Raw genomic sequence first — 17866 nt, forward strand, 5'->3', positions numbered from 1 at the left:
TTTTTGAGGTCTCCCTACCAAACGCCCCAGGTGTTTATAAGGTGTCTTCATTCCAATCAGTCAGGATTTGAATGTTTCCGAACTTTATTCAAGCTTTAGTAGTTGTTCAGCTTACAGTTCCCCCAGTAGCTGTAATTTAACTAGGTTAAGAAGTTTATCCTTAAACTTACACTAAAGTTTCATGGAGACCGTTATGCATATTTCTGGAGCTCTTTCTCTGGTATTCTGCCCTGCAAATTTCATTTGTCTCAATGTCTCCTAATTCCAATTTCTCTTTCCTCATTTAGCAGGAGTAATATAACCTGTTTGGTTTTTTCCTATCTTGTGCTTAGGTAAATACATCCAGAAAGAAATATGGGGAAACTTTGGGTTCATCTTATTTGTTTTCCTTTTTCCCAGTGTACCTATTGTCCAATGTCTGAAAACCCTTCTTTCATAGATTTGGTCTAGTTTTCTATTGTTTGTTATAGGAAGGTTAGTCTGGTACCAGTAACTTGTTCATGGCTGGATCATGCATAACATTTTAAAAATTTAAACTTTCTATTGAACAATAAAATGCATATTGGAAAATTTCATAAATCTTAAGTGTACAGCTTTATGAATTTTCATTAATTGAATATATTGGTGTAATCAACACCCAGATCAAGAACAACAGTATTAGAACTTCAGGAGCCCCCTAGTGGCCCTTTTTAAACATTATTACCGCTTAAGGATAGCCAATATCCCAACTTCTATTACCATGCATTATTTTTGTCTATTTTTGAATATTATAAAAGCAAAATAATACAATATACAATTTTTGTGTCTGGCTTAGTTCACTCGGTTTAACAACTGTGAAATTCATCCGTGTTTGCGTGTACCAGTAAATTGTTCATTCTCTTTCCTGTATGCTATTCCACTATGTGAATATTCTAAAATTTATTCATCCTATTAACATTCTTATATATGTCTTTTGGTGAACACATGAATACATTTCTGTTGCATATATGCCTAGGAATGGAACTGCTGGGTTAACGCACTTCAATTACCACCAAATTTATGTAATTAGTCCAGACATTTCTTCTGCTCTTCAGACTTACACGTTCAAAACTATTTGACACTTTTGTTTGTAAGCATCTCAAACTCATATCCAAAACCATTTGCTCCTCTTTTTATGTTCCCTGAATCAGTAAATGGCTTCTTAATCCATCTAGTTACTTAAGGAGTCATTCTTAATGCTCCTCTTTTCTTAACTCTTCCCAGAAAACCAGTACATTATTAAGCCTCTTGGATTCCATCTCTCATTCATGCATTTTCTGAAATTATCCAACTCTCACTGTCTCTACTACCATTATCCCAGTTCAAGCCACCATCATCTCTGCCTCCAACCTGGCCTTTCAGCAACCCTTCCTGCCCTCTTCCAAACTACTTCCCACAAATAGCCAGAGTGAGCTTTTAAATATGTAAATCAGATTCTATTTAACATTCTCTATTAGCTGCCCATTAACCTTAGGATGCATTCCAAAATACAGTCTGAAATCTATTATGTGGCCAGTAAGATCCTGCATGGTCTGGCCTCTATGTCATCTCTGCCCAGGCTTGCTCCCTACATTTCAACCACACTGACTTCTTTTCAGTTCCTAGAACCCTCCAAGTTCTTTCATGCCACCAACAATCCAACACTTAATGTTCTCTTGGCTCGAAACATTTTTTTTTAAAGATTTTATTTATTTGTCAGAGAGAGAGGGAGAGAGAGCGAGCACAGGCAGACAGAATGGCAGGCAGAGGCAGAGGGAGAAGCAGGCTCCCCGCCAAGCAAGGAGCCCCACGTGGGACTCGATCCCAGGACGCCGGGATCACGACCTGAACCGAAGGCAGCTGCTCAACTAACTGAGCCACCCAGGCGTCCCTCGAAACATTTTTTAAGGCTCTTTCACATGCTTGGAATTTAAAAGGCACTTCTTCAAAGACATCTTCCCTGATAGTCCAGAATTAATCCATCATCATACCTACTAATTTTCCTTCATAGTACTAACGACAATTGATAATTATGTGATGATTTATGCTTTACGGTCTCTTGCTTCTATTGCCCTTTAGATTTCATCCAGTGTTAAGTTCGTTCCCGTAACCCAATGCCTAACACCGTGTTAGGCACTGTTTACTGTGGTAAACAGTCATTAAGTCATGGTGGTAAACAGTCATTAAGTGCTTATTTAACAATGCAAGACCCCTGCAAAGGTTGGAAAGGGCCGCAGGGTCTGCATCTGGCATTTCTCTGCCAAGGTTAGGTGCTTCCTCTTGTGCGGTGATAGATGGGGCAAGTCCTTTTATTGCTCACTCAGAGGGGGCTTTTCCCCCTGCTGGTCGGATAAGTGTTTGCCGTAGGGCCGCGTGAGAGACAAAGTGCCTCTGGATAGAGGCGACAGGCAGGAGAGATTAGCTTTATTTGTGAGAGACAATATTATCAGTCACTGTCACCAGAGGACGTGGTAACATCTCGGCGCAGGTGCGTGAAAAGCTGCCAATCTTTCTTGGATGGGGGCGGGACTACATCAGGCCCCAGGAGGGGCGGGTCAGCGTGTCCTTCCCACAGAACTTGATTGGTCCGGGAGAGCCGAGGGACGGGGGCGGAGCTTGATCCTGTCTGGCGCCAGCCACGTTGGACGCGGGGCTGCCCCGCAGAAAGGCCACTCCCTGGCCCCACAATGCACTGCGGGTCGCGTCACTTGGAGCGGCGGGTCCCGGCTCGACAGGTACGACCTGACCTCTCGCAGTTGTCATTCTTCCCCTCTTAGGGTCGAACCCCTAGCAGGCGTTCCCATCGCTCTACCTACCAGCCGTCACGGCCCTTGCCCTCGCGACTGCAGAACTCCCCCTGGGCAGGAGGAACCCAGCGCGTGCCCTGGGGGCGGGAGCCCGGTGGTTGGAGCCGCCGAGCTCTAGAGAGGTGGGATTGCGGGGTTTGGTCCCCTTCGACTGGAGGGGTACTGTGAGTGCGCGCGAGCGGCGGTTGCCCCATGGTTGACCTGTCTTGGGTATGGGGCAGCCCAAGCAGAGGAGTCCGGGGAAGGGGCAGTCTCTGTGGGCTGCCAGCAGCGGGGGGCATTCCCTGGAGCCCAGTTGTTAGAAACACGGTAATCCACCTAGGCTATTCAGGTGGAATTAGGAATTAGGTATTAGGCTATTCAGAGAGCTTGACGTGGCATTTACTGTTTTTTTAAAGACAGGGTGGGATTTGAACTAGTGGCTTACTTTGCGTTTTGTGGGGATTTAATGGGCATTGAACCCAGAGATTTGGCCGCGTTCGCCATCAGAAACCTTTTAAGGCCCTGTTAATGACACTTTGAGAGCGATATGGCTTAAAGGAGACCTGAGCAATTGGCTCGACAGGTGGAAGAGGGCTCCGGAATAGGAGGCCGAGCTCCAGCGGACTTGAATCTTTCTGCCAGCGAAAGCAGCTTTGGACTTTTCTCCACCTTAGTTTCCTGGATCGTCCGCTGGGGCTGTTGGAGAGCTTGAGAACCAGTCTCTCCCATGTGTGTACAGCCAAGGCAAAGTCCAGGGCTAGAGTGTCAGCCACCAGAGGCGAGATGTTGTGATCCCAGCTAACAGGTGGAACAGTCATTTTTCTAAACTCTGAACTTGCTCACATGTTGACATTATAAGGAGTTAGGCAGTACTTGAAATAGTACCTATACTTTCCATTATTGAAGGTAGTTCAGTATTTGAATTTGACATGTGACCATGCGGTAAATTAGTGGGACATCTGGGCATTTCTTATGTTGAGAATCATGATATCAGTTTAGTGATTTTTTTTTTTTTTTTGGTGTATGAACTGATTTTTAAAAATCTATATTTTATATTTATGTTTAAAAGAAGCACAGGTCTTATCAAAGGGGTGCATGTGACTTTCTGTATACTTGAGTAGGAAGCTTGGAAATGTTGTGAGGCAGTATCTTATTGGGTGGTTAGAATTAGGCCTGTATTTAAATCTTGTCACTTACGAACTTAGAAATTGAATAAATTGCTTTTCTGAGCTTGAATGTCCTCAAGGGTAAAATAGAACTGATAATACCTCTCTCACTGGTTATCAGAAGGCTTAAATGAAGTAATGTATAAAGTGCCTAGAAAATAGAAGGCAGCCAATTAATGATAATAATAATAATAATAATAATAAATAATATTGTATTTTTGGTCTTCAAGGTGATGTTTCAGTTTCTTTATGTATCCCTATCAGGTAGATACTATCAGTATTTTTATTTACTTATTTATTTTTAAAGATTTTACTTATTTGCCAGAGAGTGAGATCACAAGTAGGCAGAGAGGCAGGCAGAGAGAGAGGTGGAAGCAGGCTCCCCGCTGAGCGGAGAGCCTGATGTGGGACTCCATCCCAGGACCCTGAGATCATGACCTGAGCTGAAGGCAGAGGTTTAACCCACTGAGCCACCCAGGTGCCCCACTATTAGTATTGTTAAAACAATCCTATGAGATACATACTGTTAGTGACCACAATTTACAGGTGCTCAAGTTTACAGTTAGCCAGTTTTTGAACACAGGCATTTGTTCCAGAGTCCATCCTGTTATCTGTTATACTGTCTCTTAAAATGTAAGGTGGTCTTTTATTATTTCAAAATTAGTAGATTGATAGTTTCTCTGTCACTGGGTTCTTACTCATTGTTGGTTTTAGCACAGCGGTGATGTGGTACAAGAAACTTAGGTTTAAGCACCGCTTCTGCTGTGTATTTGCAGTATGACATTGAGGAAAGGACCTTCAATTTCCTCATCATTAAAATGGAGTTAATACCTACCTCACTGTTTGTAAACTGTGAGGTGCTACATAACTGTTGGGGATTGACACATTTGTGCATGTGTTGGGGGCCCTGTTCCTAGTTGTGTGTATAATTACTCCGGAGCCTGAGGTCTTACACATACTGTGTAGTACAAGCAACTTGTAATAGGAGTATTGAAGGCTATTGGTAAGGTTTGGGGCATAGGCAAAGCTGCTAAATAAATTCTGATTTTCTTTGGTACCCTTCCCCTTTTCCTCTTCAAACTGTTTTTCAAGTGTCTTAAACTGTTTTTCAAGTGTCTTTCTGTTAACATATGGCTGTGCAAAGTCCTTCCTTTTTCTCTCAATCTTGCTCCCACCCTATACATCACAGTTAATATAGCCTTCTCCCCCGTAACCTCCGTTTCCAATTCCTAGAGATCTCAGCTAGCATTTTCAATCAAGTGTGCACCACTGTAGTGTTTCCCATGCAAGATAATTTGAGTGATATGTAGGTGAACATTTTTAAAAAATAATTTTCAAAGAATTTTCACACATACATTTGGATGAAACAACAACATAAAAAATCTCTAATTAGGAGAAAAACTTCTAGCATCTCAAAACTGATTTCACATGGGGCGCCTGGGTGGCTCAGTCAGTTAAGCGTCTGCCTTCTGCCCAGGTCATGATCTTAGAGTCCTGGGATTAAGCCCGGTGTAGGCTCCCTGCTCAGGGGGAACCGCCTTCTCCCTCTCCCTCTGCCACTCCCTCTGCTTCTTCTCTCTCTTGCTCACGTGCTTTCTCTCAAATGAATAAATAAATAAAAATCTTTAAAAAAAACTGATTTCACAGATATTATTGCTAAGGATAGGGCAAAAAAAATGTCAATTGAAAGACCTATATTAGGTAAATAATAGTACAGGTGAGATGTAGATATGGTAAGACTTCTGAAAATGGGGGCATCTGGGTGGCTGAATTGGGTTAATCAGCTGACTCTTGATTTTGGCTCAGGTTATGATCTCAGGGTCAGGAGATTGAGTCCTGCATCAGTCTCTAAGCTCAGCATGGAGTCTGCTTGAGATTCTCTCTCTCTCTCCCCTTGGTTGTTTAAAATAAAATCTTAAAAAAAAAAAAAGAATTCTGAAAATGGTACTTGGATGATTTAAGTTTGGGAAATAATTAAAATAAGATATGAGTGGTTAACCTGATATGAAGTGTTTTTATCTTTTATGAAAACATCTTGCTGGAAAGTAGATATAAAGTGTACTTAAGTGTTGGGTTTTATTAATTACTTTTTGAGAAAGTGCCTTCCTGGGGCCCACAATCAGTACCTCACAAGGTTATGAAGCAGAGGTCAGCATCCCGTTATCCTGGGACTAAATAGTTGCTAAACCATTGGCATAGTGGGAGTTTATTTTCATTAGTCTCTACATAAATGTTTCCCCAGACTTACCCAGATTTTAATTTGGGCTTTTTCCTTTAGCAGTTGCTATTGAGGAAAGGATATACAAGTCAGTACTCAGATTCCCTGTGAGTTTTCTGCTGTTGAAAGACATAATTTTTTTTTTTCTTTTTCAGTGTTAAAGGTGAGGGAAAATGAATCATGGCCTAAAAATATATCTGTGGCCCTGATAAAACTACTATTGCTCCTGAATCTTCCCACACAAATGTTAACCTCTTGATTTCCTCAGTTCCCATCGGGTCTTTCTTGGTTTTCCCAACCACCACCGTGCCTAGACTCTAAGGGTATTCTAACCCTAGCTTGGCCTTTATGGAGACAGATGCCTTTTTCTACTGGCATAGTCCAGATGATATTGGAGTGAGAGAGAGAGAGTGAGAGAGAGAGAGAGAGAGAGAGAGAGAGAGAGAGTGTGTGTGTGTGTGTGTGTGTGTGTGTAAGAAACTGCATTAAGAATCCAAGGTAGAAACAGAAAAGAGGGGGTGGTAGTAGTTGGTAGAGGAGAGATTGCTTATCCTAAAGCGACTCAAGTCCATCTACAACTTTGTCAAGCCTGGCAGTGTTCACTGGGCAGTCATGACAGTTTTGTTTGCTAGCTCACTGGTTTGGATATTAGGTCCAATGACTCTGGGAGGAGGAAATTTAACTTTTTCTCAGAGGAGTTTTATCTACTGACAGAGGCGATTTTCTGACAATTTTTTAAGAATCTTGACAGGGACTGTCAGTGCTTTGTTGTGCTTTTGGTTACAAGCCTAAATGTATTAGGAATATCTGAAATGCGAGTTTGTTTAACTATAGTTTTCCAGTTAAGTGGTGGGTGACACAACTTGTGTTTGCTCTTTTCATCTGAATTTCTTTAATTCTGGATTGATGGTTCTTGAGGGTAGGAACTGTGTAATCCTGATGTCTCCCATAGTCCCTGGCATATAGTACCTACTCAGTAAATGTTTGTTAAATGAATGGAATTTACAGTTTGGGATTTGTTTCTCTATATATGTTATAGGAAATATGAATCCTATTTTTCAGTTTTTAATTCATAAAAAAGGAGTAACTGAAGATTAAATGAAAATTGGCACTCTGTAATAAAGATTATTCCTAATATTTCTGTTGCTACCCTAGAAAGATCAGGCATGAAAGAATGCAGCCTACTTCTAAATACTAAGAATGTGAGTGCTTGGAAACTATAAGTCACAACTCTGCCCTCATGGTAATTCCCAGAGTAGTCATTGTGTTGCAGTAAACTTCAGGAAGAAAAAATTTTATATTTAAATAATGAATGCCTAAGGGTTCAAAGACATTTTCCTACTTTCTTATACTTAGGCTAAATCTCATAATTATGGTTTAATAATTAAATAAAACATAGTAATAGTTTTTAAAAGGGGTTTGTTGTTCAGATATTGTCCCTTGAAGATTCCCAGCTTTCTCTTGCTATTGCTTTTGGAAGAGAAAAGAAACTGAATAGAAAAAAAAAGTGATTTGAATATGTCATGTTGGTTTTCTTTAGAAGATCCCATTATGGTAAAGAATAATTTAATTCCTGTTGTTTGTTTTTTTTTTTTCCTTTTTTAAATGAACGTCGGAGAAAAATAGTATTGACCTGTTAATACCTAACTATTCCTTTAATTTCCTCATGAAAAAAGGAAAAGGGAGAGTATATTTAATGCATTAACTTTGTTGTTTGGGTTAATTTTTCATGTCAGTTACCATCATGAGTAGACAGATTGCAACTTTACATGGCAATGAAAACAAACTATAGTACTAATTTCCAAAGTTGGTACCAGTTGGTTTTCTTTAGCATTTTTTGATATATAATAAACTCAGTTTTTCACATTTGGAATGCGATACTATTGAGCTATCTGAACAGGACAGGTGAAGATTTAGTCTTTGAGATACAATATCTTGAAAAAAGCCTATGAAATTGTTTTCAAAATTTTCAATTTCACCATTTTCCCTACTGCTAGTGAGGCAGTATTTAGTGACATCCTTCTCTAAGACCTGGCCAAGAAAGAGTTATCACTTAATTTCAGACCGTGAACATGTTTTAAGTTAGTGTTTTTCAAAGTGTCCGTAGACACTATGCATAGTAATTACTGGGAATTTGTTAAAAATGGAAGCATCTCAAGCTCTACCTCATAGTCAGTGGATCAGAATTTGGGGGAGGGGGAGGTTCAGAAATCTGCATTTCTAACCAAACTTCCAATGGTTTTTATACAAGCTAAAATTTGAGCAACATTGTATAGTTTTTAGCAAAGTTTCTGATTACCTGATTTCTTTCAGACCCAGCCTATGAAGTCCTTTTATCTATTTTTGTGAAGCTTGATCAGAATATAATAAAAGAAGCATTATGGTTTATTTTCTGGTAAAGAAATTGGGAACAGTACTAAAACCAGTGTTCCTTTAGCTTTAAAACTTATTAAAAGTAGGGGCGCCTGGGTGGCTCAGTGGGTTAAAGCCTCTACCTTCGGCTCAGGTCATGATCTCAGGGTCCTGGGATTGAGCCCCGCACCGGGCTCTCTGCTCAGCAGGGAGCCTGCTTCCTCCTCTCTCTCTGCCTGCTTCTCTGCCTACTTGTGATCTCTGTCAAATAAATAAAGACTTATTAAAAGTAAATTTTTTTGTTTTTTGAAGATGTATTTATTTATTTTAGAGAGTGTGCATCAGTAGGGAGAGAGGTAGAGAGAGAATCCCAAGCAGCCTCCTTCCTGCTCAGTGGGGAGCCTGACACGGGGCTCAATTTCAAAACCCTGAGATCATGACCTGAGCGAAAATCAAGAGTTGGAGCCCCAACTAACTGAGCGGCATGGGCACCCCAATAAAATTTTTTTTCTGTTTACAAAAGTAATATATGCCCACTGTGGAATATTATGAAAATTTAGGAAATTAAAAAATAGTAATCACCCCTAATACTATTTTCTGGAGATAAGCATTATTATAATTTTGGCATATTTCCTTCTGATATTTATTTCTCTATTTATCTCCCCCTTCTTCTCTTTGGCTTTATAGTAAGCATTTGCAGTTTTTATCCTGCTTTTTTTCTGATTTATTTGTAAGCATTTTACTACATTATTGAACTCTTTTTCATAAACATAACTGTTCTTCATTATATTCCATCATAGTGTACTATAATTTATTTAACCATTCTCCTGTTGTTGGATGTCTAGATCGTTTTTGGATATTTCTGTGAAAGAATGCCTTTCTGTTTAACATTTTGTCTGAATCTGATTACTTCCCTTAGGGTAGGGTTATATATTTATATTGCTATCGTGGTTGAAGGGCATCAATATTTTTAAACTCTGTTGAATATTGCCAAATTATTTTGAGAATGGTGTTTATTATAATATTTACTTCTGCAAATACTTACAAAAATGCCAGAAAAAAGCAAGTATTATTTTTAAAAGTTTTTAAAAAAATATTTATTTACTTTAGAGGGAGAGAGGTGTGGGCACACTGGAGGAGAGGCGGAGGGGGAAGGAAAGGGACAAGCAAACCCCACCCTGAATGCAGAGGCTGACGTCAGGCTGGATATCAGGACCCTAAGATCATGACCTAAGTTGAAATCAAGAGCAGGTAACTCAACCGACTGAGCCACCCAGCTGCCCCAACAGTTATTATTTTTTAAAGGCCAGTTTGTTAAGCAAAGTGTAGTATGTCATTGTTTTAATTAGTGAATCTTTGATTATTAGTGAGTTGAACATTTTTGCACCATTTATCAGGTTGGGCTTTCATTTTTTTTATCTAACCCAATTATTTGTTTTGTTTTAGGTCTCCTCTGCTGGTTGAAATGTCCATGATTTTATCGGCATCAGTCATTCGTGTCAGAGATGGGCTACCACTTTCTGCTTCTACTGACTATGAACAAGGCACAGGCGTGCAGGAGTGCAGAAAGTATTTTAAAATGCTCTCGAAGAAACTTGCTCAGCTTCCTGATAGATGTACACTGAAAACTGGACATTATAACATTAAGTAAGACTTCGTTTTGCTCCATTAGAATCATTTGCATAGTGGTTGCCAGTTACATGAAATTTAAGTGGTTGCTGTAAAATGTAGTGATTGCTTAGTTTAGAAAAGTGTTCAAGTCAAGACTCATGTGGTTCTGAACTTAAACTAAACAGTAGTCATCCTGTCATCGCCCTTTTTGCAGTTTCTCTGTGTCTATATCTGCTTTAGAAATTTTTATAGTTTTGGAGATCACAGGTATTTTATCTTTTAAGTTGGTCACTAGGTAGTTATTGGTGTTCTTACATACCCAGGCAAACTGTCTTGGGAAATATAAAAATTGTACATGATACCTGCCCTCAAAGAATTTAAGTTTACATATAGTGAGAGAGGCTAGCACATCTCTATTTATTGTATATAAAGTAACACTGGGTGATGGGATAGAATGACTTTATCATAGTTCAGGGACTCTCTGAAAGGGTGATATTTGAGCAGAGACCCTAAAAGATGGGGGGAAAGGTAGTCAGATGAAGGATGCTGTGGATGAAGAGCAAGGCAGAGTAACAGCCAGTGCAGAAGACCTTTGACACTGATTAAGGGATGGAAAGAAAACCAGAGATGCTGGAGCATTTTGGATGATTAATAGAGTGGCAGAAGGTGAGGTCAGAAAAGCTAAGAATGGGACAGGTTATGTAGAGCCTTCTAGGCTGTGATACAGAGTTTGGATTGAGTCTAATGTATAGGAAACCATTGGAGAGTTGTTTTTTTTTTTTTTAAAGATTTTATTTATTTATTTGACAAAGAGAAATCACAAGTAGGCAGAGAGGCAGGCAGAGAGAGAGGAGGAAGCAGGCTCCCTGTTGAGCAGAAAGCCCGATGTGGGGCTTGAACCCAGGACCTGGGATCATGACCTGAGCCGAAGGCAGCGGCCTAACCCACTGAGCCACCCAGGTGCCCCACCATTGGAGAGTTTTAAGCGGGAGAGTCACGTAGTGTGATTTTGGCTTTGAGCAGATCATCCTGGCTGCTGTGTGAAGAATGGGCCCTATGGGAAAAAGAGTAGAAGCAGAGAGATTATTTAGTAGACTCTTAAAGAAGTTCAGGTAGAGGTGATGCTTAGAACTTGAATGAAAGTGAGAATGATGAGGGGTGTTTGGATTTGGGGAATAACACCAACAACTCTTCTTAATGGATAGTAGTGGCATGTGAGGGAAAGAGAATAATCGAGTTACCTCTAGATTTTTGGCCTAGAGAATGTCCATAATTACTTGGCTAATGGGGTTGAAATGAGTAAGGTTGGAGATGTGTGTTTCATTGATAAAAATCAAGAGTTCTGTTTGAACATGTTAAGTCCGAGATGCCCATTAGACATTTAGGAGGCACTGTCAGGTGGGCAGATGTGTAAGTCTGGAGCCTAGTGGAAAAGGACCAATACTGAGATACAGATTTGTGGGTCAGTTTTATAGTTTATAATTAAAACTATGGGAAAAGATAAGACACCCCCCCCCTTGGAGAGCATATGCATAAAACAGGACAATTAACTTTTGAGCAATTTGACATAGATTTTGCATACAGAAGGATATCAGATGAGGACAAGATTCAGAAGGGATATAATTAGGAGAAGGGCTTCATTATTGGGATGACACATGAGACATGTCCTGAAGAATTCGTAAGATTTGGCTAAGACAGAGAAGAGAGCATTCCAATTGTAGAGAGGAGAGGCAGAATTATTAAAGATGACTTGGCCTTGAGGGTGTATTCACCTGTTTGGCCTTGTATAGTGAATGGTGATTTAGGGATAGTTATGGAAATGTGAGATAAATAGTGTGGGGCCTGATCCTGGGTTTCTCTGCAAGTTCAGACTTAGGGATGTCACTATGATGTAATAGGTTATAAGAAGCTGTTACTGCAGGTTTGAGAGAAGTGACTTGCTAAAAAACAATGCTGAGGCAGTGAAATGTAAGATGAAATGGAAAGTCTGAGAGAGATTAACTTATAATTAGGGCCTGACCTAATAAGATGCAAAAGAAAATGCTGGTCACAAAGACACTTCAAAAGGAGTGGGTAATGCTAGAGATGAAGAGATGGAATACCAAAGATGACTAAAGCCTTGGAACTGGACAGAATGAGCTTTTTGGGAAGGGTTGCTTATGGGAGTGAGGAAGAACAGATAGGTAACTAAGCACTATTTTGAGTATTTTACTTGAGCTTGTGACTAGGCAGCCCAGTTGAGCTGGGTTAGAGATTTTGGAATCATTCACACAGAAGTTGAAACTGTGAGAGTAGAAATGCCTACTGAGTTTCTGAGAGGCCCAAATAGAACCTTAGAGAAATGTCCATAATTACTTAGATCAGCTAGGTAATGGTAAGATAATGAGCTTTTATCTTAAACTGGGCTTTTAAAGGGTTTAACTGGGAAATGTAGGGGTGATGATGGTTAAAATATATCTAAAATAATGTCTAACCTATTTCTGTTTTATGGAGAAAAACTTGTAAATTTTAAGATTCCATTTAATAGGCACTTTTAGAACCCTTGGTCATTATTCTGAGTAGCAGTTGCTATTGTATGGTACTGTAGACCTTTATGTCAACATTACAGAAGATTGTTTAAACATATATTAATTCTGACAGATATTCTGGACTTGAAAGAACAAATTTTTTTTGCAAATATTTTTCTTCCTCTCTCTTATTTTCTTAAGAGTATCATGTAAGATTTTAACACCCTTCCAATTCTGTTTAATTGGTTTTAATTCTAGATTATGTATTATTTCTTTATACCCCGTCTTATTCCACAAAGGATGTAAGGCAATTAAAAAAAAAAAAAGAGCACAGGAAAGAGAATCAAATGTAAGTAGAGATAGAGATAGGAGAATAATAAACTGAAGTAACATTTCCTTCTGGAGATGCAGACTACATAGTCCACATTCATTTGTTAGAAAAGGACTTGGAAATATTGCTCTGAGCATCTTCATGGCCAAAACAAAGGAAGATAATGAATCATTTACAGGATTCAGTGTCCATTGGATACAAACTTTGCTCTTCATGTTCTTGAGACCTGATATACTTAAAGAGGGACAGCGTTTGGGTAGCATTCTTCCAACAGCCATAACAATGAGCTTTTTATGATTTTTCTTATAATATTCCCTAGCGTAAGCAAATGACATGATACAAAAAAGCAATTTTATGAGACAAGTTTAGGAGTGCGATGAATCAGCAGTGGTTTGATCTAGCCTGATCTAAGAATACAATTTAGAAATGTCTAAAGGAATAAATAGATTACATGGCCTTTGGAACCACACATAGAAAAGCCTCTATGCATGTTATTTTTGTAATGAAGTTTTTAAAAAGGTTTGAACAAGAGAAGTTTCAGTTCTAGTTCCTGACAAGAACCTGGACTTTATTTGTTTACTATCATTGATTAGAGGACTTGTTGATTGTTTCCTATTTTATTGAGGTTTTCATGTTGTTTGACAATACATTTAGACTGAATTATGAAGTCACCATAAAATTGGTAGTTTATATGTTACCTGAGTTATTTAAAGTTCTCTTGTGACACCTATTTTTCTAGCTACCCTTATGCTTGCCAGATAAAATTCACAGATTTGCAGGCGTAGCATCATAGCACCGTTTGGAACTGGCTCCAGGCTGCCTGTCTGCCTTGTTGAAGCCTGGCTTAGAGCCTCCTTCTTTTGAGTCACCTTCTTCCTTGCTACTACTGTTTCATTTCTCTCATGATCACACTCCTTACACAGATTGCCTATAGAACTTGTTTTTTGTTTTATCATTTATATTTTTCTTATTTTACATTTATTTTTAAATTTTTGTATCCTTTCTCTATCGTTAAGTCACTGAGATACTTGATCTGTTCTGGCTTATAAATGACTCCTCATCTCTTAACTTTGTGGATTTCAAATTTCTGTAAAAATTCAAGTGTTTTTTGCAGAATACCACTGAGAACCAAAACAGAGTAGCTAGGTGTGTAGTTATATGCTAAATCAGATGTACCTCACAGTGGATTCTAGTTGAATAGGTAGAGGAATACTGTAGAGTTTGAGAAAAAAAATTAGAATAATATTTTAAAATTAAGAAAACTCTGGGGTGCCTGGGTGGCTCAGTTGGTTAAAGTGTCTAGCTCTTGGTTTCGGCTCAGGTCATGATCTCGCAGGTTGTGGGATTGAGCCCCACATCAGGCTCTGTGCTCAGCAGGGAGTCTGCTTGAGAGTCTCTTCCTCTGCACTTCCCCCTGCTCCTGCATGCACACTCTTACTCTCTCTCTCAAATAAATAAATCTTGAAAAAAATATTTTTAGAAAAGTCGAAAAATAAAATTGAGAAAATTCGTTTAATCCCCCCACCCCCACATGTGTTGGGAAAATGATGAACTTCATCAGATTGTAGTGGCTGAATACTTGAATTTGGCTAATGGAGCCCATTCTGTGGAGCTTAGGCTGGCACAATGCCTTGCACAGAAGATACTAACTGCTAAATGAGGGATGGTTGTTTTGGGAGTATGGCAGTGGTCAAAGTAGCATGGAGTTACCGTCTTCATTTTCAGTTTGGCTTGTTGATTAGTGGGTGTTTAGGGGGTGCATAATCTAGTTTTGTGATTTCTTCTCATCTTACACTTGAATCCTTGAACAACATGGGTTTGAACCACATGGGTCCATTTATAAGATAATTCTTTTCAGTAAATACAGTATAGTACTATAAATGTATTTTCTCCTTATGATTTTTTAAATAACATTTTCTTTTCCCTAGCTTACTTAGTTGTATGAATACAGTATATAATATACAAAATAATTGTTGATTGTGTTATTGGTAAGGCTTTCAGTCAACAGTAGGCTATTAATCAAGTTTTTGGGAAGTCAAAAGTTATGCTAATTTTTGACTGTGCAGGATACTCACATTCCTAACCACAGCATTGTTCAAGGGTCAACTGTCATAGTTATGGTACAGTTCTCTCTAGGTAAAACTTTAAGGAATTTATCTGTTTCATAAGTTGAAGGATACTTTCCTTAAATTGTCATAAATGTTTAATATATAAACATGTCAGAGCTTAGGAAACAATGATGACTAAAGCAATAATTATGAACCATATGAAATTAAGTTGTGTCCTATGAGAAAAGATGTGTGAGGATTACTGTTGTCCGTGATAAAAGGACAATAGACATATCTAACATATATATATAGCCATCTGTAGCTGAGTAATTCTACATGGCATCTGAGATCATCTCTGTCTTTAAGGTAGGGGAATGTTGAAAACTCACTGACTTCAACCCTAAAGCCTTCTGGAAGAGGAGATAAAGTTGTATTCTGTTCTGTAAAATTTAGTCAAGTGTTTATTGAGCTTCTGCTTTATGTAGGTACTTTTGTGTGGTGCTGGGCTGTATAATTATATGTACACAATATACTCAACAAATTAGTATATAAATAGGTGAATGAATGGTATAATCTTTGTACTCATTTATTCACTAATTTATTGAGCATTTATTATATACTAGACACCAACTAGTTGCTAAGAATACAGTGGTGAGCTGTATAGAAATTATCTCTGCTCCAATGGACATAGATATTAGTCAAAGACGTTAGAACAAATAAACATAAATATATAATTACAAATTGGCTTAATTACATGAAGAAAAATAGTAACCACTATGATATAACAACCATAAGGGTGGGATCAATTTTTATTTTATTTCTTTTATGATTTATTTATTTATTTTAGAGAGAGTATGAGCAAGTAGGGGGTGGGGCAAAGGGAGAAGGATTGAATCTCAAGCAGACTCCCCACTGGTCATGGAGCCTGACTCAGGGCTCAGTTCTGCAACCCTTGAGATTATGACCTGAGCCAAAGTCATGAGTCTGATGCTCAGTGGATTGAGCCACACAGGTGCCCCAGAGTGGGATCGATTTAGATTGCGTGCTCTGGGAGGAACTTTAACTCCAAGAAGGATGAATAGGATTAGCCAGATCAGAATTAGAGCATGGTAGAGATGGGTTTGGGTTGGAGCATTGCAAGTGAGGAAGACTGAATTCGTGAAGTTTCTCAGATTGGAAGTTGGAGACTGGGAGTACATTGGTATCCTTCGGATCTGAAATAACACTAGTGTGGCTAGAATGTAGAGAGGGAGGAGTAGAGTTGCACAAGAAGTAGAGGAGTTGACAGAGCTTCTTGAATATCCTGATACAAGGTCCCAAATCCTGAGGTTTCATTACTCTTAATTAGAGGGAAAATACAGAGACTGATTTGTGGCTTGAAAAAGTTGGGGGAACTGTTGATGAATTAGCACATAATTGGTTTATCTAGAACATGGGGAAGTTGAGTGTTATGTTGGGAAAGAATGTGGGATTTGAAGTTAGAACTAAGTTTGACCCTGCTCTGCTTCTTAATGGTGTTTGTAGCCCTGGTAAGCTACTAAACATCCCTGAGCCTCTCTTCTGTCATCTGTAAAATGGAGATAGTAGTGCCCCTTTATTGTGAGAATGAAATTAAATAAAATACATACACAAAGCACTTAGCAGAGGGTTTCATTCAAACTAAATGGTCAGTAAACTGTACCTGCTGCTGTTACTCCTCCTCCTCCTCAAGGCAGAAGGACAACAGCCAGATTGTCTGTGAAAGGTGTGCTAAATGAATCTAACGGACAGGCTAATGCATGCACAAACCGGCATGCCTGTAGTGACTTTAGACTATTTCATATGACAAATTCTCCGTGAAAGGATGGGAGTCTTTGAGTTTGTCTTTGTGATAGTTGAAAGCCAGAAGTTTTTTGATAACAGAAGGCTTGTATGTACTGTTGAAAACTGGCTTTGCATTTCAAAGAAAGACAATAGCATAAGACTAAATTCACTATGAAAAACCATAATACTATAGAGTACTTATGGCCTTTTCAGAGACTATCACATAATTATAGTAAACTAAAGTCTTTGAAAGAAAGACTCTCTGAAAATGCTGACATATAATCTTAAAAACACAGGCTTCCCTTTATTTCACAAATAATTCTCTAGTTAACTAAGTGCAAGCAAGAGAAACTGGGATAAAATCACGTATGTGTCTGTGGTTCACTTTATATTAATATGGAAATACAAATAACACAAAAACTTGTCCGAGTTCAAAAGCTTCAATCATATTTTTGGAGGATAATAAAACAATTCCTAGGTAGCTACTTGGGTGTTTGAGTGTGAGGTAAGCAGTCACCAATTGTGTTTTATCCCCCAGGTTACTGGGGGGTATGTTTGAATGCTAAAGACATGTCAAAGAATTTTTGTAATGATAGTGAAGAGTTTTTGGAAAGAGAAAATTGTTTGGGAAAAACATACTTTGCCCTTTGATTTAGTTACTAATTTCATAGAAAAATGCAATATGTATGGCTAAACTTTTTTGACTATGATTCATAAGAAGAGATATATTTTATTTTTTAAAATTTTTTTTAAAGATTTTATTTATTTGTCAGAGAGAGAACAAGCAGGGGGAGCTGCAGGCAGAGGGAGAAGCAGGCTCCCCACTAAGCAAGGAGCCTGACATGGGACTCGATCCCAGGACCCCGACTGAGCCACAGAGGCTTCCCAAGAGATACATTTTAGTTTGTAAACATTATATACAACTAGGAAACTAAAAAGTTTTGTGAAACAATATACATTCCAATATTTTATGTTCTATTTCAATTTTTAAGAAAATGCTTTATGTAATTTATACTAATTTTATGACCTAATAGGTCACAAGTT

The 17866-nt window shown here is 38.6% G+C and overlaps 1 protein-coding gene across 2 annotated transcripts in view; it reads left to right on the top strand.

Moving 5' to 3' along the window:
• The first annotated feature begins 2705 nt into the window (after positions 1-2705).
• The window catches only part of LOC111155050 (SEC22 homolog A, vesicle trafficking protein), a 66521-nt gene continuing 51360 nt past the window's right edge, over positions 2706-17866 (top strand). Inside the window, exons 1-2 of one of the 2 annotated variants that reach the window (XM_022515076.1) lie at positions 2706-2732; positions 9969-10169. In XM_022515076.1, the coding sequence (XP_022370784.1) occupies positions 9988-10169 (182 nt within the window). In that variant the 5' untranslated portion in view covers positions 2706-2732; positions 9969-9987. Of the gene's footprint in view, positions 2733-2893; positions 2927-9968; positions 10170-17866 lie in introns of those variants that run through there. The other variant, XM_022515077.1, reaches the window with a different exon arrangement.

Source organism: Enhydra lutris, unplaced genomic scaffold (assembly GCF_002288905.1).
Source record: "Enhydra lutris kenyoni isolate GAN:26980312 unplaced genomic scaffold, ASM228890v2 scaffoldscaffold39, whole genome shotgun sequence".
Classification (NCBI taxonomy): Eukaryota; Metazoa; Chordata; class Mammalia; order Carnivora; family Mustelidae; genus Enhydra; species Enhydra lutris.